The sequence below is a fragment of the Xenopus laevis genome, chromosome 1S (assembly GCF_017654675.1).
Source record: "Xenopus laevis strain J_2021 chromosome 1S, Xenopus_laevis_v10.1, whole genome shotgun sequence".
NCBI classification, from domain to species: Eukaryota; Metazoa; Chordata; class Amphibia; order Anura; family Pipidae; genus Xenopus; species Xenopus laevis.
In genome coordinates this window covers 65978900-66004111 of record NC_054372.1, presented here as the reverse complement: position 1 = coordinate 66004111, position 25212 = coordinate 65978900, and the positions used below count along the sequence as shown (strand labels likewise).

The 25212-nt window shown below is 35.9% G+C and overlaps 1 protein-coding gene across 2 annotated transcripts in view; it reads left to right on the top strand.

Moving 5' to 3' along the window:
* The window catches only part of LOC108704460 (glutamate receptor ionotropic, delta-2-like), a 599719-nt gene that overhangs the window by 494880 nt on the left and 79627 nt on the right, over nt 1-25212 (top strand). For both annotated transcript variants that reach the window (XM_041579681.1, XM_041579682.1), the window contains exon 13: nt 6994-7189. In XM_041579681.1, coding sequence (XP_041435615.1) covers nt 6994-7189 — 196 coding nt within the window. The remainder of the gene's footprint in view (nt 1-6993; nt 7190-25212) is intronic.

The window sequence follows — 25212 nt, the reverse complement described above, 5'->3', positions numbered from 1 at the left end:
AAACAACTTTTCAATTGGTCTTTATTTATTTTTTGTAGTTTATTAATTATTTGCCTTTTTACAGCTTTCAAATGGTGGTCACTGATTCCACCTAAAAAAAACAAAGGCTCTGTAATGCTACACCAATTATAATTGCTACATGTTTTACTCATCTTTCTATTCAAGCCTCTCCTATTCATATTCCAGTCTCTTATTCAAATCAAAGCATGATTGCCAGAATAATTTGGACCCTAGCAACCAGATTGCTAAACTGGCAAACTGGCTGGATAAAATGCTAAATAACTCAAAAATAATAAAAAATGAAAACTTAGTATGATGCTTTCTACATCATACTAAAAGTTAACTCAAAGGTGAACAACCCTTTTAACAGCATTTCTGACTTTGGAGAAGAGATTGTGCCTTTATAGTTTGCACTAGTGCCCAGTGTATGTAAATGCCTTTCTGAAAAAAGCATTATTTGTGTGCCAAAAAAAAGATTTAAACCACATTTAAGTAATCTCAAACAAATGCATTATAAGCAATTAAAATTTACAGTGTAATAGGTGTAGTCATCTAATGAAGAAAATACATAAAAATTTCTGTTTTTATGCAAATTTTCATTTACAGATATTATACAGTTTCCTACAAGATGGCAGCATACCTGTAACTTTTGAAGCATCTTGTTATTGTGTACAATGAAGCAAGACCTTTTTGTGCCATATTAATCCTAAGCGATCCCTCTAAGTCAAAGTTTATTTTCAAAATATTAAGTTCACACTGGGGCTGCAATATGTGACAGGACAATAAAGAATTAATGGACTGATGTATGTGTACCTCCGGGTGTGAACCACAATGGCAAATGAATAACCAAAAAAGAGAAGCACTGGAGTCTGTAGCGAGCAGTTAAATATACTTAGCTTCCTATAAGCCTTGTGGGAGCTCATTTTTTTGTTCCACAAGGACTTTAGAGAGTAAAAAATATCCAAGTTTGTGAGAACATCTTAGATCTCTAGCATTCTTATACGGCTCCTCAAAAACATCTATGACAGATAGGCATCATAAAAAGTGATTATATTGGCAAACTACAATTATCCTTTTTTCTGTTTTTTTTTTGTTTTTTTTTTATTTAGACAGTTACAAAGATTTTAGGAGATAATACTAGCAAGGTTTGGTCCAATATATGCCTAAATCAGCACCATAAATACATACATGTGCACCAAAATATAGCACAAATAAAATAACATAATTATTTAAATAATAGGGATAAAATTAACACAATTGACTAAATGCTATGCAATTAACATAAATTTAAACCCACATTTGCCAAACGGCTAGCAAACTTAAAAATCCATTCAGCCCCTCTCTCAAATATAAGTTGATCTAAGTTGCCACCCCAGGATAAGTGAGAACATGAGAGCAATGCTTTCTTGCCACCAATATTAATTCATGCAGCTTAGTTACCATCAAGTACAAGGTGCTGTTTTATTTCTGAGAAAAAGAATATAATTTTGAAATTTTTGCTTAAAAAGACTCAATCCACATGAACAGGTGGATAGATACACCAGTTGTGTGTTCCTACAGTTGAATTTGCACACCCATCTCCTGGAGGTAGTGTGTTCAATTAAACAGCAATATATTATGAGTGAGTTCAAAGTTTAATAAATCAATGATAAATTCATAACAAGGGGGCCAAAAAAAATCATAAATTCTTTGGAATTGTTGTCAATGTCATTTCCCCATTCATGTGAAATGAATATGTAAAGCACCTTTACACCTACACCAGCCAGTAGACCACTGGGTTCCAAAATCCATCTATTTCTTTGAAAAAGTGGTTAGTGTCCATAATATGAAATTACAACTTCAAAAAAATGTTGCCAGGGCCAGATGGCATACACCCCAGGGTTCTACGAGAGCTTAGTTCAGTTTTGGACAGGCCCCTATTTCTGATTTACTTAGATTTGCTTTCATCTGGTATGGTACCTATGGTTTGGTTAAAAACTAATGTCATTCCAATATTTAGAAAGGGATTACAATCTCAGCTTGGCAATTATCGGCCAGTAAATTTGACATCTGTGGTGGGCAAATTATTTGAAAGCTTGTTAAAGGATCACATTAAAAACTTTGTCCTAGTGAATGGCATTATGAGCAGCAATCAGCATGGCTTTATGAAGGATAGGTCATGTCAGAAATTTGATTTTTATGATGCAGTAAGTAAGATGCTGGGCAGCTGGGGAGCAGTAGATGTAATCCATTAGAATTTTGCCAAAGCATTTGATACCATGCCCCACAAATTACTAAACTAAGGTCTGTTGGGCTTAATGAAATAGTTTACACATGGATAGGAAATTGGCTACAGGATCTGGTACAGAGGGTAGTTGTTAATTGTACTTTCTCCACTTGTAGCAAGGTTGTTAGTGAGGTCCCTCAGGGCTTGGTATTGGGTCCACTTTTATTTAACTTGTCCATTAATGACTTAGGGGAGGGTATTGTAAGCAATGTATCAGTGTTTGCAGATGACACAAAACTATCCATCCCAATAAATTCCAACCAGGATGTGGCATCCTTGCAACAGGATCTTGACAAACTGGCAATCCAGGCAGCTTAGTGGCAAATGAGATTCAGTATTGATAGTCATGCACCTGGGATGTAATAATATCCAAGCCACTTATACCCTTAATGCAGGGGTCCCCAACCTTTTTTTACCCGTGAGCCACATTCAAATGTAAAAAGATTTGGGGAGCAACACAAGCATAAAAAAGTTCATTGGGGTGCCAAATAAGGGCCATGATTGGCTATTTGGTAGCACCTATTTAGACTGGCAGCCTACAGGAGGCTCTGTTTGGCACTATACTTAGTTTTTATGCAATGTAAAAGTAACTTCCCAGCCTGGAATTAAAAAATAAGCACCTGGTTTGAGGACACTGAGAGCAACATCCAAGGTGTTGGAGAGCAACATGTTGCTCACGAGCTACTGGTTGGGGATCACTGCCTTAATGGGTCTGAGCTGTATTAAAAGGGGCATAGATTCGCTGGAGGAGGGGGTTACTTTTCCACTGTATAGAGCACTGATATGGCCCCATCTAGAATGTGCCGTACAGTTTTGTTCTTCAGCTCTCAAACAGGACATTATTGTATTAGAGAGGGTGCAGAGAAGGGCAACTAAGCTGGTAAAAGTTATGGAAAATATTAACTATGAAGAAGGACTGGCCAAGTTGGGGTTGGTCACGCTGGAGAAGAGGAGCTTAAAGAAAAAAAGGGAAAAAACATTTTTTTTGAAAATGAATCGGTTAATAGTGCTGCTCCAGCAGAATTCTGCACTGAAATCCATTTCTCAAAAGAGCAAACAGATTTTTTTATATTCAATTTTGAAATCTGACATGGGGTTAGACATATTGGCAATTTCCCAGGTTCCGTCAAAATATTCGCAATGAGTTTTTTACAATGAGAGCTGTGAATAAATGGAATTCTCTCCCTGAATTAGTAATAAAGGCTGATACATTGAATAGCTTTAAGAAGGGGTTGGATGGCTTTTTAGCAAGTGAGGGAATTCAGGGTTATGGTTATAGTTGATCCAGGGACTAGTCTGATTGCCATCTTGGAGTCAGGAAGGATTTTTTTTTCCCTCTGAGGTAATTGGAGAGGCTTCAAATGGGGTATTTTTGCCTTCCTCTGGATCAACTAGCAGTTATGCAGGTTATATCTAGGTTGAAAAAGTTGAACTTGATGGATGTGTGTATTTTTTCTATCTAACTTACTATGTTATGTATTTATCAGTGGGCAAAATTATTCTATGAGCAACCCACTCCCAAAACAACAGGCCTCCCAGTGAGATCAACAAGGGATTTATGCACTTTTTGTGTAAAAAAAGAAAAAAAAAGTAGGCATATCTGAAAATGAGACTGCACGGCTCTCATTGAGTAGCTTGCATATTAACAGCTATATGATGGAAATTGTTATTTGCTTAGCCTTTTTTAACAGAATGATTTGATAAACAAAAGACTGCACAGATTTGTGATTTATATGTAATACTTTCCCTTTAGGCTGTTCTACAGACTAATGCTCTCTACTCCCTGTATTGAAATTATGTGTAATAATTTAATAATATTTGGAGTGTAACAATATTTGATCTAGAATGTTTAATTGATGATATATTCGAAAAGTAGTGTTTATACAAATATTACAGTAATACTTTGATTACTTCCAGCACCATCTTGGTTTACATCTTTTTACTAGCAAATTTTCCATTTGAATGCCACGCATATTTTTAGGCTTTTCTCCAAAACTACATACTTCATTGGTAATTAACCAAGACTTCATCAATTGGCCACTGATGTCCTTAATTAATGCAGCTAGCAATTTCATGCACTTTTTTTCTCTGCAAAATTGCCTTTGTTATAGAATTCTCAGATTTTTTTTAGAAGTGCTTATGTTGGAAGTAACAAGTAATATAAGGGGTGATTGAAATTGGTGCTTAAGGTGTGCCTGTATCAGACAATCAGTTCTTTAAAATGATTGTCCAACTTGTAGCAGACAAGTTCAAACAAATTGCTAATTGGTTGCTATAGGCAACTAAACTCATGCACCTTTAGCAGCTTCTGTATGTTTGAAATGAGCTCTATAGAGTAGAAGGTATAAATTAATGGCTCTAATTTATTCAAACCGTGCATAATAGGTGTAATCCTTTCTGTTCCATAGAAAATACAATCTAAGGCATTGATACAGAATCAGCAATTCAATAACGTAGATACACAACACATTCTATGGACCCTAAAGTAAAAATACAATGGCAAACACTTTAAGGTTTAATCACTATTTAATATTTATAGATTTTAAACAATCATGCTCTTAGTACCAAAGTCCTGTTATACCTCGCTTCTTTGTCATGATACTTCTAATATTATTAAGTGTCAAAGAAAATTTGAGCAGGAATTATAATCAACATAACCTGCCCTTATTAGTAGATGGTAAATGTTCTTAAAGGGATACTGTCATAGAAAAACATGTTTTTTCCAAAACACATCAGTTAATAGTGCTGCTTTAGCAAAATTCTGCACTGAAATCCATTTCTCAAAAGAGCACAGATTTTTTTATATTCAATTTAGAAATCTGACATGGGGCTAGACATTTTGTCAGTTTCCCAGCTGCCCCAGTCATGTGACTTGTGCCTGCACTTTAGAATTACTTTCTGGCAGGTTGTTATTTCTCCTACTTAATGTAACTGAATCAATCTCAGTGGGACTTGGGACTTTTACTATTGAATGCTGTTCTTAGATCTTCCAGGGAGCTGTGTGCTAGGGAGCTGCTATCTCATTACATTCCCATTGTTCTGTTGATAGGCTACTGGGGGGGGGGTGATATCACTCCAACTTGCAGTACAACAGTAAAGAGTGATTGAAGTTTATCAGAGCACAAGTCACATGACTGGAGGCAGCTGGGAAATTGGCAATATGTCTAGCCCCATGTCAGATTTCAAAATTGAATATAACAAAATCTGTTTGCTCTTTTGAAAAATGGATTTCAGTGCAGAATTCTGCCGGAGCAGCACTATTAACTGTGTTTTGAAAAAACATGTTTTCCCATGACAGTATCCCTTTAATCTTAGCATTATAATACAGGTAAGGGACCTGTTATCCAGAATGCTCTTTAACCCTTAAGTCTAATAGAAGACTTAAATAAGCCTTATACAGTAGGCTTCAAATAAGGGTTAATTATATCTTAGTTTGGATCAAGCACAAGGTACTGTTTTATTACTACAGAGAAAAAAGATTTGGATAATTTGGATAAAATTGAGTCTATGGGATACAACCTTTCCGTAATTCAGAGTTTCTGCATAACAGGTCTCATACCTGTACTAATTTCATCATATTGTACATATCTAACCATCAAAACACAATGTCAATTAAGTCAAATAATAAGGGCAGATTTATATTCCACTTCAACTCAATTTTATTTGTATCCACCCTAAACACATTTAAGTGTTGTGACATATTGTCCAATTACCAAATAATATCTCTGCATATTCAGTTAATTAACTGCTCTACGAATCAGTTCATTTGGCAAAGTGGGCAATTGATAATTGATTCAGTACATCTGGCTAATCATTTAGAAAGCACTGACAAATGTCATACCGACTAGGTACAAACTGTGCTGCACATGAACACTCCAAGGTCTTCATTAAATTTTATCATTAAATAAATTGCAAAAGCCAGAAATAAACTACAGAAAGACAAGCTCCTCAACATGTCAAGGTATTCATGTTTGATTAACATAATGAAATTCATTATGGAAAATGAAATTTGCCTGGGAAAAAAATCTCTACAATGAGCTTAGAAGTTATATATCTCTTAGTTTTCAAGAATGATTAATGTTATATTTGTGTTATATGAAATTGGCAGTTTTCAGTAACAGGAAAAAAGGGGTTACAGTACAGTACATGATATGGCACAATATTGATTCAGTGTTACTTTTTTTAACCGCCATTTATATTTTCATGAAATGTTTCTTAAAAGTATTATGGGGGAATGTAATAAAAGTCGGTAACGGAAGTTAGCCTTTACGAATTTTCCTTTGTGTGAATTTTTATATAGCTTTTGTGAACCTGAAAGAAAGTTTGCAAATTTTTTACTTTGCCCCAGTGTGCAGTGAATGTAAACTTCTTACTGAAAAAGTTATGTTTGCTCCCAATGACACCTTTGCAATGTGTAATTAAAATTTGCAATGCGATAACAGTTTAAGGAAGAACATTACATTGCAAAACATATTTTTATTTTTTTTTATCTTTTTTTATTTTTTTTAATTATTTTTTTATGATGGTTATAAATCTGCCCTTAAGTTTCCAGAATCAACAGAGACTTTCCAAGAAGATAAATGCAATCAAAAAGGCAGATTGGTAATCATTATTTTACAATTATGAAAAATTAATAAATTTATATTTTTTAACTAATTTATTTATGGTTCAAACTAAGGCATTCATTGTCTGGATTCTAATGTTTTCTTTTGTTCTTCATTGCTCAGATCACTTCAGGATCTTTCCAGGCAAACTGACGTTCCTTATGGCACCGTATTTGACTCTGCAGTTTATGAACATGTTCGGGTGAAGGGAATGAATCCGTTTGAGAGAGACAGCATGTATTCTCAGATGTGGCGGATGATAAACAGGAGTAATGGATCTGAGAACAATGTTCAAGAGTCCCTAGAAGGCATTCGAAAGGTAAAAAGAATATATTTTCCTTATATAAGATTGTATGGCCAAAACTCTGCTACTGTTACACTTAATATATTATTATTTTTGGTATATTTATAAGAAGATTTGCAATAAAATTTACCTACACAGCTTTCAGCTTTCTGCTGATAATACAATGGCAGTACTAAATCTAAAGCTCATTTGCATAACTGAAATTACTAGACATTGTAGTGTAATGCTCTGTAACTAGATTAGCATAAGGAAATAAGTATTCACATCTGTTTCCACTGACACACAATATAATGTTCTGCATTTTCTTCCTATTGCCCATTCTAATTCTATAATTCTATCATCATTAGGATAAACTGATTAATTTCAAAGCTGAATCCTGTATCTGATGCACACCCAAAGAGCCTATCCAGGTTGAAAATAATAATATATCTCTCTCTCTCTTTTGCAAATTTATTCATCAGCAGCGAATCGCGGGAATTCGCAGTGAATTTACGCCTGCCGAATAAATTCGCACATTAATAATAATAATAATAATAATAATAATCTGTTGGGAAAACTTTGATGGCTTCAAATACACCTAGTACATAGACAGAATTAGGTCAGAATTTCCTACATTCTTCATGTATGTAAGGCATGTGCAAGTTTGCACTTGGAAAATGAAAGCTTGGGTACATATTCACACATGTATAGTGCAGAACCACTAGCTCATATGTCCCCAACACCAGTATTAGAAATGGCAGAGTTAGAGGATATCAAGATAAACGTAAATCAAAGTATATGCCAACATTGTATCCAGGTACACACACACACACACATAAAATTCAGAACCACCAGGTCTGCATAAAATGCTCAGCTGAAAAGCTTTTTGGACTAAAGGGATAATTCAGTTGCTTATATTACACTGGATGCAATTCACAGTGCAGAAATGACTGTATACAGGTATAGGATCCCTTATCCGGAAACCCGAAATCCAGAAAGCTCCGAATTACTCATTTTATCCAAATAATCCAAGTTTTCAAAAATAATTTCCTTTTTCTCTATAATAATAAAACAATAGCTTGTACTTGATCCCAACTAAGATATAATTAATCCTTATTGTAAGTAAAACCAGCCTATTGGGTCTATTTAAAGGGATACTGTCATGGGAAAAAAAATGTTTTCAAAATGGATCAGTTAATTGTGCTGCTCCAGCAGAATTCTGCACTGAAATCCATTTCTCAAAAGAGCAAACAGATTTTTTTATATTCAATTTTGAAATCTGACATGGGGCTAGACATTTTGTCAATTTCCCAGCTGCCCCAAGTCATGTGACTTGTGCTCTGATAAACTTCAATCACTCTTTACTGCTGTACTGCAAGTTGGAGTGATATCATCCCCCTCTCTCCCCCCCCCCAGCAGCCAAACAAAAGAACAATGGGAAGGTAACCAGATAACAGCTCCCTAACACAAGATAACAGCTGCCTGGTAGATCTAAGAACAGCACTCAATAGTAAAAACCCATGTCCCACTGAGACACATTCAGTTACATTGAGAAGGAAAAACAGCAGCCTGCCAGAAAGCATTTCTCTCCTAAAGTGCAGGCACAAGTCACATGACATGGGGCAGCTGGGAAATTGACAAAATGTCTAGCCCCATGTCAGATTTCAAAATTGAATATAAAAAAAATCTGTTTGCTCTTTTGAGAAATGGATTTCAGTGCAGAATTCTGCTGGAACAGCACTATTAACTGATTCATTTTGAAAAAAAATTTTTTTCCCATGACAGTATCCCTTTAATGTTTAAATGAATTTCAAGTAGACTTAAGGCATGAAGACCCAAATTACGGAAAGATCTGTTATTCGGAAAACCCCAGGTCCTGAGCATTCTGGATAACAGGTACCATACCTGTATAACATTTGCAAGACTAGATGGTGATCTTTGCATTTACTGGGGGGAACAGTCATTAGTTTTGATTCATATTACAATCTAAATCCTTTAATTCTGCAATTTCTTATACTGAATATGGTGACATGTGGTAGTGGTTCTACACTATATACAATGTAAATGTGTTCCAAGAAATATGTAGAATATATGATGATTTACTGTGCTTATGCACCCACTCTATAAACACTGAATCTTCCATCTCATAAGTTTTTAAAATTGGGTTATGATTTAAACTTTTAAGGAATGATGCATGGAATTAAACCTTGTTTTATAGGGGGTTCCACTCCAAAAAGATTCTTTTCTTAACTCAAAAAGACGAATGAGGGATTTTTGTTTGAGGGAAGGAATTCATAAACATAGGTGCAAAATTTTTGCCTGCAAAAACAATACACTTCACTATTGAATTGACTTCAGCAGTTACAAATGCTGTTGTAAGTCGTGTATTTATGTGTCAGGTCTATAACATAATAGTAATGTACCATATGGGAGCATCAGGTAATGTAATGGCAGTCTCCTGGCTTACTGTCTATAAAGGAAATTTTATAAAGGCTATAAGAGAAGATTATAGTTATATGCTTCCTAGTGCTACATGAGAAAGAGCAAATAAATGGAAGGCAAAATAGTCAGTAGCATGGAAACTGCCTAATGGAAAACAATTTTAAAAGTGTCAAGAATGATTCAGGGCACATAGACCAAAGCCTAGAAGGTCTATATTAATCATATTCTCTATTTGGTATGTTAGTCTCTTTGATATGACAGCTGGTCTAAATATGACAGATTGGGTGATTTTTGTTTTTAATTGCACAATAAAAGGAAAGGAAAGTGCCTGTATGTAAACATATGCATCTGCTGGATGATAAAATACTTCACAGAGTACTATGTGCTGAAAGCAAGAATACTAAATTTGATATAGCAGAAATCATATATTAGGAAAGATTATCAAACAGTATGGTTAAAATGATGAACAAGAACAATCAAGCTGCTCAGTCAGGCTTGAATAATTCCTTGTAGATATGTCAGAAAATGTATTACAAAATGAAATTCATATCAACTGTATTAATCCTGACTCTCATTGTAAGGAAATTGATTTCAAAAAGAAAAATAAGTAAAAAAAAAGAAAAATAATAATCTCCTCTGTTTGGATAAAGACAACAAGACTCATTTTTCACATATGCACTGTGTTTTCATCTTTTTAGTTACCATGTTTTTTTTTTTTTCATTATTTCACTAAGTTGACTCTAAGGCAATCAGTGGTATATTTCAGTATACCTGCTGGCCCATTTAATTGCCATAATTATGGTCTTCACAGAAATGTCAAAGCTGTTTACTATTTGTTTCTCCCAAAACTCAAGTTCTGCTGAAATTTTGCTTTAACTTTTTAAAAACTGATTTTTCTCTCATTATTAATGTATTTTCAATACCTTTTTGTGTTGCATCACATAACTTTATTTGGTATTGCTATTTTATATAGAGAAGAAAAGAGAAAAGTATGACCCATAGATTTGCACCATCCCACACTGGTTGACTGGATTCCCAAAGTAACAAATTAATGTAATAAAATATAACTTTTATTAAATATATCCTAAAATAGTAATGAGACAAAATAAAGGAAAAGTGTATATTAAAATCAAGGTTAGGTAGGGAAGCTGAAGTAGACTCAAGGTCATCAGCTAATAGACGGTATTTACTTGTCAGAACAGTGCGGTTTACGTTCAAAGGTACGGTGAGTTACCCACGACTTCACTCACAGTCTTGGGGTACTGGTGACCCACCATGTATATATGGATCGGGTGGAGGTAGGGTTAAGTGGTACTATATGTATAACCCAGAACTGGTCCGTGAATAAGCTCCAATTTTACAGACCCCACTATATTTGGGCAGTTTGAAGTTCCTTATCCTTTAATAGCCTTAATAGACTTTGTATGTTTCTAAGCTAAGAGAGACCGAATCCGCCAAGTTGCGAGATCCGTCTGCTCTGTTTAGCTAGACAGAAAATAATTGGTGTGCGGACCGTCCAGTACATGTAGAGAAACAGACGCCCGCTTACTCCATTACAAATAGCCGTCAGCGCCGGCAAGGAGAGGAGGCTTCTCTAATCAGATTCAACTGTCGGCTTCAACCCGCACCACCCTTCCATTAATGAGACCAAACCGCCGGCTGGAGAGTAACAAAGCCACGGAGCAGCGCGGCTTGTGTCAGTATACCAATGTTGCCCACATCACCCTTCCGCCCTTCCACCCTTCCACCCTTCCGTTTTTAAGCCCGCAGTTACTCAAGACACCGTCCCTGCCTAGCAGTTTTAAAATTCTAAGAGCGCCTGACGCGCGTTTCGCTTGCTAATCCGCAAGCTTTATCAAAGGCAATTTTTTGGCGCTGAAAAGGTGCAGGTTTAAATAGGGAGAGAGATGTCACTCAAAATTTAAATTAGCCAATCCTGACACAGTGGGTGGGGCTGTATGTTATACATTGTATCTGCCCCATATCCTTGCAAGGCAAAATAGTAAGTGTCATTGGCAATAGACAGATTAATAACAAAAGTATCAGAGTATGAGGTCTTAGGGTAAATTTAGTAACATGTGTAGGAAAGTTACTAAATATATATATGTTGCAAAAAGCAGCATAATGTGGGGAAAATCCCCTTGTTGCAATCAGTTTATAGTTAGGTTTTAAATAAATGTGGAGATGTAGGTGTGGAAAGTGTCATAAACATAGTATGATCAAATAAAAATATTCATGGTGATACTTTCATTGAGACCTTGTGGGCTCAGGGTATTTAGTAGGAAAATTAATTCACTCTCCTTGGAGAGGAGAGATGTCTCCAAATCTCCTCCTCGAATCCCCAGGTTAATATTAAATAAACCTACCACCTGTAATCCCTTACTTATGCTATTATGATTCTCCATGAAATGTCTGCTTACTGGTGGAAGCTTCTTATTGGCTTTGACCCAATCTAAGGCATTATCAATACTTGCCACATGCTCAAGGATTCTCCTCTTAAAAGCTCGATTGGTCTTGCCAACATACATTTTATTGCATGGGCAGATTAACAGATAAATCACATTTATCGTGTTACAAGAAAAGTGATGTACAACCTTAAATGGTCTGCCAAATCTATCCAACACCTTGGTTGTGTTCTGCATGTATTTACATGCTTTACATTTTCCACATGGGAATGTACCTGTTCTCACAGGTTTTATCTTATGTTTTGAAAAATGGCTTCTCACCAGACGGTCCCGTAAATTTGGTGCTCTACGGCTACACAGTTGTGGACGGGAGTCTATTGATGTAGCTAAGATGGGATCTGTGTGTAGGATATGCCAGTGTTTTGTCAAAATGGAATTTATCTCTGGCCATTGCCTACAAAAGGTGCTAATGAATCTGGTTGGTTGTTCAGTTTGATTAGCAGAATTTCTGGTCTTATTTAATAAGTCAGTTCTCTGTATATTGACAGCCCTAGAATATGCTTTTCGGATAATAGAGTTAGAGTAGCCTCTTGATCTGAGTCTCTCAGTGAGTTCCCCCGCTCGCAGTTTAAAAGTAGCCATGTCCGAACAGTTCCGTCTTAATCTTAGAAATTCGCCAACTGGAATTCCCCTTTTAGTCGACATTGGATGATGGCTCTGAAAATGTAATATGGAATTAGTAGCAGTGGATTTACGATATAGATCTGTAGAGATTGAACCATCTTGATCCAGAATTAATGTAATGTCTAGGAAATCCAATTTCTGATTGCTGATTGTATGTGTCAATCTGATATTAAGATCATTATCATTTAGTGCCAATAGAAATTTTTCTAGACATTCATGACTACCAGTCCATAAAAAAACTAAATCATCAATATAACGAAACCAAGTGGCTATATGTTGGGTAAATTGGGACATCTGGTCTCCAAATACCCAGGAAGCTTCCCACCAACCCATAAAAAGGTTGGCATAAGTCGGTGCAAATGCAGCTCCCATGGCGACGCCTCTTACTTGTAAATAAAACTTATCATTAAATACAAAGTAATTGTGATTTAGACAAAATTCGGTTAGTTCGGTCATAAAGTCTATGTATTGGCTATCCCAGTTACTTTCTGTCTCCATGAAAAAACGAACAGCCTGTAAACCATGTTTATGAGAAATTGACGAATATAAGGATTCTACATCACACCCTACCAAAAATGTTCCAGATTCGGTCTTGATATCTTGTAATTTAGATAATAGGTCCCCTGTATCTCGGATATATGATGGAAGATTGATTACAAAATTCCTCAGTTTGATATCAATGTATTGAGGTCTGTAAAATTGGAGCTTATTCATGGACCAGTTCTGGGTTATACATATAGTACCACTTAACCCTACCTCCACCCGATCCATATATACATGGTGGGTCACCAGTACCCCAAGACTGTGAGTGAAGTCGTGGGTAACTCACCGTACCTTTGAACGTAAACCGCACTGTTCTGACAAGTAAATACCGTCTATTAGCTGATGACCTTGAGTCTACTTCAGCTTCCCTACCTAACCTTGATTTTAATATACACTTTTCCTTTATTTTGTCTCATTACTATTTTAGGATATATTTAATAAAAGTTATATTTTATTACATTAATTTGTTACTTTGGGAATCCAGTCAACCAGTGTGGGATGGTGCAAATCTATGGGTCATACTTTTCTCTTTTCTTCTCTATATTTAACTATTAATGACCTTGCACACCACTATTTTTGTTTCAAATCATTATCAATGGGAGGTGCTACCTACTAAACTACCATACCTTAATATTGCTATTTTATGTTTGCTAGAAACCTTAGTATCTGTAGTGTTTTTAAAAACACATAAGGTCCTCTGTGTGAGTCTGCATAAGCTGTCCAAAGACAGCTACTTTTCTTCAGTGTAAGCCAGGGTGAGTTACTATATTAATATGGGGCTGCATTATGAGGTACGTACCAAAGAGCTGCCATACTGGTGCAAGGCATCAACCACATCCTTCATGAGTTCTTTGGACCTCTTCTTATAGTAAAAGCATGAATGAAGTTGAATGTAGTTGTCACGTACGGCTCCCTAAACTCAGAACAAGTGCTAAGCTCCTTGGTCACGGCTCAATCTTCTGCCTGTAGCAGCCGCCTTTGGCCTCGGGAGGAGCCCTCAGTTACTCAGATGTCGCCAGGTCTTAACTTGAGAGGAGCAAAGCAGATGTTCTGAACGAGCAAAGTGGCTTTTGCGTTTCCAAGGTTTTTGATGGAAGGCAACAGTTCAGGGAGTAGATGAAAACCACAGTCAGGCAGGCCAGGGTCAGTACAGGCGGCGTTCAAGCAAGGTCAATCAGGCCACTTTAAATAGTTTGAATCTTGCGCCAAAGCTCAATGATGTCATTACGTACATTGCATAAATTTTGGAAGTGTGCGCCACATGTACCATAGGAGACCGGCTACTAGAAGGAAGGAAGGAAGAAAGACCACCAGGGTGAGTTGTTACAGTAGTATATTCCAGTATACTGCCTTAAAGCATCTTACTTATTAGTATAGATTATTAGACCATGGCAGACTTTAAGCCTGCTATTACATTGCCAACTAAAATGTTATATAGATATACACTGTAGCTTCCATGTTAAAAATATGCACAGTGCTTCTTGTGCAGTACAGTGTAACTCAGAAGATCAGTCATGGTGCACTGATCTTGAGGTCTGGAAAGGCAAGTGTCTTGGGTTACTGGAATATGGAAGAGAGTCTTGTTCATCCATTGTGTAGCTGCAGTTAATGAAAAATACGTTTGATAAATGGACAGCAGCTTCAGATTATTTTTTGTCTATTTGAGACAAGTGACCAGTTGTAGAGCTGCCTTTGCTGAGAAAGAATTAGATAGAAATAAGAGGGGAAAACCATACCTCTGTATGCAATTGTTTACTCTGCATTGGTAGTTGTCTATAGATACAGTATAAAGAAAACGATATACCAGTGACCACATATTGAAAAATGGATATTGTGAAAAAAAGGATATTGTGAGTAGTGTTCAAGGAACTCAGAACAATGAATGACTGAAACAATGTTAGTGATTATGTTCATTGATAATCACAAGGTATTACTGACATTGAGCTAATGCAGATGTGCCATCACAATGTCCTGAGGTTGGCACTTCGTTTTTTTTATAACTTGCTATATTTCTGCAGCTAAAGATACTCATATCTGATGACACTTCTGTATTACTTAGAAAATCAATACTTCCCTGTCAGTATCATTTTCATTTTGCAATAGAAAATGTGAAAAGTCCAAAACGTCCAAAAGTCTGGGTAATGCAGTATTACCAAATATTATGTCAAACAGAATGCTAAGGGGGTTATTTACCAAAATCCCAAAAATTCTCACTATTTTCTGAAAACTACTCAGACCAAATCCGCACAGACTTTTCCCCCTTATTTATCAATACATTTTTTGTGCAGTGGAAAAAACTCTATAAAATCATGAAAAATTCTGAATCATATTTTTTTTCTGGATTCTGGATTTGTCGCTGAAAACTGCAAAATTTTTGGATTTGTCACAAAAAACTGCAACTTTTTTGGATTACTGAAAAAAACACAGGAGTAGAGATGGGCGAATTTGGGGCATTTTGCTTCGCTAAAAATTAGTGAAACGGCGCTAGCATGTCGTTTTTGATGCCGTCGTCAGTTTTTGACGCCGTCGTCAGTTTTTGACGCAAGCGTCCGTTTTTGGATGCCGGTGAAAATTCACTGCCGAATTTTCGGGACGGTTTTGCGAATTTATTCGCCGGCAGTGAATCACGGGAATTCACTGTGAATTCGTGTCTGGCGAATAAATTCGCCCATCACTACCCAGCACAGATCCGGATATCTACAGGATATCTGCCATTGACTTCTACATGAACTCGGATAGTCTGAGTTGGAGTACTTTATTATATGACTTTTAACACCATCAGACTTTAATAAATCCCAGAAAATTAGAGAGTTTTTTTTCCATAAAAAATAGTGGTTTTCCCCTTTAAAAGTCCGTCCAGAAAAAATCAGACTTTGATAAATAACCCCCTAAATCTCTTCTGTTCTGGTTTAACACTACACCATGACACTTCTAGGCATATTTATAATGCTGTACATTGCACCTTATAAATATATTATCTTGTAAAACAGCTTTGTGCTCTAATTAAAAGTGCTCATGTAAACATTTAAACTTCTATAACAAAGATTGATTTTAAGTATTTAATTTGAAAAATAAAATATATATCCATATAAAGAAACAGAAGAGATTTAGCCATAATTTTACCTTAATCCCTCTCAGCGGGAAGAAGAGAAAGTTTTGGTACAGAAGTATCTATTAATGGCTAGCTACAGGGAAAAACTACAGTGCGAACTTTTGAGGACAGAAGACAAATATGTGTTATTATCATATGTATCATCATATGTGTATAATTGTTGTTTACATTGTGAAAAAAATTGCCATAAAAATAAAATGTCAATGTAAGATCAAAGGATCTAGCTCTTTACATAGGGGGTGTGAAAAGTCTATGGATGTTATTACTTGGAATTTTAAGCAGCCCCACAGGATGGTCTGTAAACCAGTTTCAATAAGTTTCAATATAATTTCCAGGGCCTAAGCTAAGTTCTTTTCTCAATGAGACAGATGTGTTCATATATTTTAATTCTCTTTCTTTTTCTCTCTCTCCAATATTTAATTTCCCTGGGGCACCAGAACATTCAAGTCTCAAAGACAATGATAAGGGCTACAAAATTGAGTTGCAACTGGTATTTCTATTTTCTCATGTTTACTGATTGTGATGCAGTTATAGATTCATACTTCTCCTTGGTTTCTGTCTTTTCTGTCCTAGACAGAGTTTTGCTAGTGGAATATTTATTTCACAGTATCAGCGAAGGTATCTGTATTTTTGCATGTACACAGTCTACTGGTATTGTGTCTGTATCTTGATATAAGATGTAAAGACCATAGGGACCATATTTAGCCCTTTCGCTTTTGAAGGTGATTTTGGACAAATATCTTTGGCTCTATGAAGGAGATTTTCATTCTTTGTAAATTGCAGCCCTGAGTTTTAAAACTACTTTAAAAAATAAAGGCATAGGTTACTGCCTGAAAGTGAATATACTTGATGGCATGTGGATGATGGTGTTTCAAGCTTGTTTTGCAGGAGATTCACTTAGGAAACCTCTGTGGGAGAACTGTTTCATTAAAGATTAATAATTTCATGGACTTGACTGAAACGTTAATGTAATTCAATTATGTGCTGTTCAAATGTAATGCAGGCCATGGCCAGGAAATTTGACAATGCTACTCCCAGACATGCTGTAAATTCTAAATGGCCAATGACACAATCACATTCAAAGCATTAAGGATGTCTGATTTTATTTAACCACCCTGCACTGTCTGTACAACTCATTTCTAGAGGAAGACTATACCCCCAAAATGAATACTTAAGCAACAGATAAAAAGACAAATGAAACTTGAGTCCCAACTCAAAAGGGGAAGGCCCAGGTGCATTGCCCTGAGCCTTCAGCTAGGGGAGGTGATCCAACCGTGTTTGATGAAAGGCAGGCACTCTAGAAGCAAATTCCCAAACTGGTGTATAAAAACAGGAACAATTAATTTAAGTGCACATTAGGTTTAGCTAGGCAACTGATAGTTTACATCATATAATGTGGCATATAAAAGAATCGGCTGGAATATATATTTTAAGCAAATATTGCCCTTTTACTTCTTTTACCTTGAGCCCCCACTTTTAATGGTCTGTGTGCTGTCTCAAAGATCACCTGACCAGAAATATTGCATCTCACTGTAACAGGAAGAAGTGAGGAAACAAAGACATCAATTTGGCAGTTAATTGGTTTAAATGACCTAACGTACTGTATGTGTGTTCCCAGGGGACAGCCCTTATTTATTAAAATTTCAGTTTTCTGTTTAAGATTACGCAATGGCACATACTACTAAAAAAGTAGTATATTACAGGTATGTGACATGTTATCCAGAATGATTGGTTTCCAGATAACAGATCTTTCCGTGATTTATATCTTCATGCCTTATGTCTACTAGAAAACCATGTAAACATTAAATTATCCCAATAGGCTGGTTCTGCTTCCAATAAGGATTAGTATATCTTAGTTTGGAGTAAGTACAAGGTACTGTATTATAATTACAGAGAAAAAGGAAATCATTTTGAAGTTGACTTATTTGGATAAAATGGAGTTTATGGGAGACAGCCTTTCCCTAATTTGAAGCTTTCTGGATAGTAGATCCAATACCAGTATTATGAAAATGGTATATTTACACAAAGCAGAGTTTTGCCATTTCATGCAATATATTTTATAGAGACCTTCATTGTTCAGGGGGTATAGTTTGCCTTGAAAGCATTATATTTATTTCAAAATAAATAAATATAAATATATATATATATATATATATATATATATATATATATATTATACGTATCTAAATTTCTTCTGTGGGCAATTCATTTTCACTCAATTACTTCTAATTATGTTATGACTTTCTCAGCCAACTGCCAAAACTGAGGGAGCTCTATTATAAATAACTGGGCAATTCCCTTGCACTTTTTCACTTATACAAGCACCCTTGTATAGACCACTTTCGTTTCTTTCCCCTCTATTCCATGTTGCTGGCATACTGCTGCTGTCCACCTTTGATTTTTCTCCCTTTTTGTTATTTATACTAGCCTGTTCCCACCACATCAATTTTTTATAAGCTTTTTTCTATGAGTAATCTCCGCTACACAATCTTGCTCCTCAGCATCAGCACACCTGATGCAGGTTCTTCACAAGCATGTGAATTCCTCAGGCAATACCATCTATACAATTATATGATACAATACATTTTGCCTATTTTGTTGTAGTCAAAATCTCCAGAATGAAATCAATGGAATGTCATTCCTCATTGTATGTATGCAAACGCAAATCAAATCATTTAACCTCTATTAAAACAGCCATACAGTGGTCATTGATCTAAGTTCCAGCTACAGAGTCAGAACATTCAAAATCTGTAATAAATTTGTTAATTAAAAATACTCCTGTTGAAACAATGCAGTACCTTTGTAGGAATGTTTGACATTTAAATGCTGAAAAGCTTTTTGAACTACTTTTCACCTACTTTTTATAGTTTATTTTATCTGTGAATAAGAAAATGTTAGACTTCTTTAGCTTAACTTTCATTCATCATGGAGATTGACTATCCAAGAAATTGCCGAATTTAAAACCTGATGAGTTATTGTAATAGGATTTGTTATATCTTAACAGCAGGCATGTATGTTTGAATATTCATTAACAGTGCCAGGAAGGTAATTTAGGGTGAAAAGACATATTTTGTCACATGCTTTTGTACTACCCAATGCTTATCCCAATATAATGGGCTTTTCTTTCTCAAGGACACACAGACAGTCACTGTGCAACAATGAACTGTATGACACCCATTAAAGTTGGCATTTCTTAAGCATTTTGAGAAGAATTTATAAAGAAATACAATAAATTTATATACTTTGAAGCAAAACTTTAAGAATATTTCTACACTTTTAAAAAAGAGGTGCATATACAGTAAACAGAAAAGAATTTGCAGTTGGACTGATTTTATTTGCTTTGCACTTTTTTCTGCAATAAAGTTATCCAGTGTCGGACGTGGACACCAGGGGCCCATCCAAAAACCGTGGACCAGGGGCCCACCCTCGGCACTATTATGTTTTCTCTCCTCACTCAACCTCTGTTCTCCTAGTCTCTTTTCTTTATATACTATAGCCTATTATTCCATCTATTTAGCCTCTTTGTTCACAGAAATAGGGAAAGGTCATGAAATAGGCCGAATGTTTAGCAGCATGGTGGGCCAATCCGACACTGAAGTTATCAACCATGTTACATTGTTAGGTTGAAAAAAAGACAAAGTCCATCAAGCTCAACCCCTCCAAATAAACCCAGGTGCACATAGATACTCATGCTTATACAGGCCTATTTATACACTCAGGGGAATATTTAGTATGCTTTATTTGCTGAAAAAGGTGTAAAAAGCTTTGTAGAATAAATGGTGAAGGTTTCTGTAATGTTATGCCATGAGAACGCCAGATTTGACACCATTATTTTACATTGTTTCCAGCAAAAGTCACATAAGAAAAAACACGTAAACATTTTATGCTGTTTTTTTACAAGTTTTTACAAGTGGGGATGTATGGTGTATTATCCCGCCGTTTTTTACACAACATAATAAATATGCCCCTAAGTAAACTATACACTAAATTAAATCACTAAAGCCTTGAATATTATGCTTTTTCATCCTAGCCCCTGGTAAAGGCATTAATAGATTCAGCCAGCCCATCATCATCCTGCAGGGCATTCTACAACCTGTCTATCCTCATTGTGACAAGTCACTTACGCTGCTTTATATGAAAGTTCTGCTCCTCTAGGGGTTATTTACTTAAGTACGAATTTTTCTGGTCAGAGTTTTAAAGAGGAAAACACAATTTTTTCATGGGAAAAAAACCCTTATTTTTTCAAGATTTATTATTATACTCTGATGCTGCTAAAAGTCCTTACTGCCAAGGTCAGGTAGACGTCAATGGCAATTGTCTCTTTTACTATCGGAAGATATCATGATCTACAATTGGTTTTGTATGATAATCCGAAAAATGTGTGGTTTTTGGGGGGATAATTCGAAAGAGCAGGATTTTTCGAACATCAAATCTTAAAAAAATCATACAATTCAATTTTGCTTCACGTTTTTATGATTATTTTATAGTCTTTTCTTGCACCAAGTTTTTATCATTATTTTATTGATAAATAAGGTAAAATTGTGGATGGACTTTTGGTCGAAATTGTTTTACTAAAATAATGGGAAATTTTTGGATTTCAGTAAATCACCCCCCTAGTCTAAAGGGGTGGCTTCTTGTACATTGATCTTTTATATGGGGAAAAAGAGATATCCCAGTTATCTGTCTGTAATGACTGCTAAAGACTAACCGTGTCCCCTTGTAAGCTCCTTTTTTTCCAGAGAAAACAATTTCAAGTCTACCACATTGTTTACATTCTTTATCCCTATTACCCTTTAATTACATGTCTCTGCATAGTCTACAGCTCATTAATGTTCTTCTTAAGGATTGCAAAACTGCACTGCATATGCAAGGACTTTTAATGATGGGACTATAAAGAGTCAAAATCATCTTTTGAATTCATCCCTCAAATTAATGCCCTTTTTTGCAAGACAGTACTTAATTTGCTTTAGTGGCCACTGAGTGACACAGCTTGTTATCCACAGAAATCCCCATACTTTTCTCAATTACAGATACACCCAATACACTGCCATTTAGTGTATTATTTGCATTTATGTTATTTCCACCAAAGTGCATAACCTTGCACGTATCAACAATGAACCTCATATTTCCCAAAGATAAATCTGGTTATATTATGTATGGAGTCTGCTGACTTTAAGTTTATGGTATATGATCCATTAACTTTTTAAATAATAGAATGTCAGCAATCAATGGCCCTTATAGTTATATTCAGGAGAGGTCCAACTTTGCCAATTGTACTATAGTAGTATGCAATAAGCTAGTATGATGATTCTGTTTTTTAACTGTGATTTCGAAACTACTAATGCAGAGAGAGCATTTGCACAGAAATAGAAATGAAGCCCCTTGCCCCACTCTGACAAAGAAAAGTTAAACACAGTGGGTGAAGGTGAACAACATCACTGAGGACATCTCAGTGTGGCACAGGACCATGAAATGCCCCTGCTTCTGTCCATGGAGATGGATGCTCCAAAATGGATAACAGAAAACTGAAACAATTCAGAACCCCATTAACACAGTGTTCCAAGCTTTTTGTACTTTGCATACAGCCTGGCTGTTTATATTATCTGCACTATAGATTCGCAGAAACCAGCTGATTAACAGATCATAAGGAGAACTAACTTGCTGTACTGTTTCATCAGCTAAAACCAGAACTAACAAAAAAAGGCATAAACAATAAAATGTTGAAGAGTTGCTAAGAGTTACATTTTCATATAATGCAAAAAAAAATTTTTGGTGGAGAACCCCCTGCCAAATCTATACAAAGCTATACACCGAGGTATATGGGGTAGTATGCTCCTGCCTATTATTGAACATACTCCTGGATGGCAATCCAGGAGTATCCAGGATGAGGCCTTGAAATGTCTCATGTGATGGCTGCAAGCATTTTAACCTCACCTAGCAACTCTACATTGGCCCACAGCTACAGTATGAGGGAACATGCATGACACTGCTTAAAGGGATACTGTGATGGGAAAAAAAAATTTTTTCAAAATGAATCAGTTAATAGTGCTGCTCCAGCAGAATTCTGCACTGAAATCCATTTCTCAAAGAGCAAACAGATTTTTTTATATTCAATTTTGAAATCTGACATGGGGCTAGACATATTGTCAATTTCTCAGCTGCCCCAAGTCATGTGACTTGTGCTCTGATAAACTTCAATCACTCTTTACTGCTGTACTGCAAGTTGGAGTGATATCACCCCCTCCCTTTTCCCCCACAAGCCAAACAAAAGAACAATGGGAAGGTAACCAGATAACAGCTCCCTAACACAAGATAACAGCTGCTTGGTAGAGCTAAGAACAGCACTCAATAGTAAAAACCCATGTCCCACTGAGACACATTCAGTTACATTGAGAAGAAAAAACAGCAGCCTGCCAGAAAGCATTTCTCTCCTAAAGTGCAGGCACAAGTCACATGACCAGGAGCAGCTAGGAAATTGACAAAATGTCTAGCCCCATGTCAGATTTCAAAATTGAATATAAAAAAATCTGTTTGCTCTTTTGAGAAATGGATTTCAATGCAGAATTCTGCTAGAGCAGCACTATTAACTGATTCATATTGAAAAAAACATTTTTTCCCATGACAGTATCCCTTTAACGTTAAACTTTATAGGTACCTTACTAAACACAGTCTTGATATACTTTAACTTTAATGCATATTGAATTGTACAGTGCTATCTTGTATAATTTTAGCTATTTCTATGTTAAAACAATGTATTTTCTTATCTAAATTAAATCTAAAGAAAAGTTTGATGATACTGGAGCGTACATTCTAAATTGTGATTTCCAAGTATATTTTATTTGGTCATTATGGGTGTTTTCCTTTTTACTACTGCAGCTCTAAATAAATTAATGAAAATTTCTAAGGGTTATGGTTTTAACATTTTTATCTATTTTGGTCATTGGTTTGTTATATAGCTTAACTGGGAACATTATCTCTCCTTGGAAGCAAAAGCTAAATTACTTAAGAAAGATAAATATTTTTTAGATAAATATCAATAATAATGTTATTATACCCAGGCTTCAGAATTAGCTGACTGCAGTACTTCAATTGTTATAGTTGTGTTCTGGTCATAGCTGAAGCATAAATAGTTTAACAAGAAAATGCAATATGCATACTGAGTTCTATCTGTTTATATGATTTTAAATATCATTACTGACATGGGAAGCCACAAGCATCTTATAGAATATAATATTCCCCTCTGACTATATGTAACTGATGCAGATAGTAAATATAGTTAAATGCACCAGTGAATTACATGCATAAAAGTCTTGAATTTTACTTTTTTTTTTTAATCCATGCAGAACCTAGAGTACTTAACTATTGAAAACTTTTAATATTATGTAGCACCTATTTGGCTGTATTTAGACAAATACCCACTAGTATGATAGAGCATTGGCTACATGCGACTTACACAACAAGGTCAGGGCCTTCGCCAAGTGGAAGCTATCCCTTTAAGATGTAGTATAACTACATAACACAGTACTGTATACAAAAATAGATTGATTGGACGCCAGGAGGTTCTTTGTTGCAAATAAAGTAGATGGTTTATTGTAACATATGCAAATGCAAGTGACCACAGGTATATCTGTGATATAGGTGTAGCATATCACAGAGGAGGGAGGATAGCAGAAGATGATGCAGCACAATGAAGACTGTCACTTCCATAAGGCATAGTAGTCAATAGTGTACATCAATTCCCAGAAGATATACCTCTGTGGGGATCGGGATCACCAGTGGAGTAGGGAGACGAAGTCTAAAGCCTAACACCCTATCCACTGAGTCCCGGCACTAAAGGCAAACAAGAAGCCTTTGGGAAGCAACTCACTGCTTTTTTCCTTGATGGAGCACACAGCTGTTCATGCTATATAAAGCTAACCTCGTTCACAGGGTTTCCTGGTCCCTGACTTAATCACCAAAGGTACAGGTCCCTTTGGGGCAAATGGCTTTACTGGGGCCTTGGTGATCCAAGACTCAATGGGAAACACCTAGCAGCACAGACACCAGGAGCCAATGAGGAAGAGGCCACTCCCTACACAACACTATATAGCAGTGTGGCAGGAAATGGTATTACACCCTTTGACCAATAACTAATGGTGTACTAAATGACATGTTACAAGGCTTATGCCCAATAACAAAGGAGTAAAGAAAGGGTAGGGATTTAACTCTATAGGAGCCTAACAGATCCCATAGGTCCCTACAATTACTTTCATAATCACTGTTTTAATAAGGTTTGTTTATATCAAAACAGCAACAACACAGAATAGGAACTCAAAAGATCCATAAGAGCAAAAAAAAAGTTTTATATAAAGTGGACCACTGGACCACTTCTTCTACTTTGAAAGTGTTCTACATTTCTTGTTTGGTGTTCATACCAAAGGCAAAGTTCTCATGCAGTGCTCCAACTCCCATGCATGAATACATGCCCATTATGCTTTACAATGAGCTGATGCCCAAATGTTTATCAGGTAATTCCAACAGTTTTCAGTGCCCTTAAGTTTCTAATAGCTTGCATTTCCCCAGCAATAATGTACTGCCCTTAATAATCAACATAGCCCATGCAAGCCATCAATAAAGTATTGCCTATGATAATCAATAAATGGATTACCAATCCCAGCTCAATAAAGGGACTAGTGTAGCTTGAAATACTAGTCAGCGTTCAAGGTAAAAAATATAAACTACAATAAATCCATTTTTGAAATTAAAATTACATTTAAGGAATGCAGTATGCTTTCCTATTCAGTTGGCAATGTGAGAGATAATATGCAGCTGAAAAGAGTGGAGAATCCCATGAAGGAGGCATGATTTGGGTAGATAATTGTGTGACTGTAATG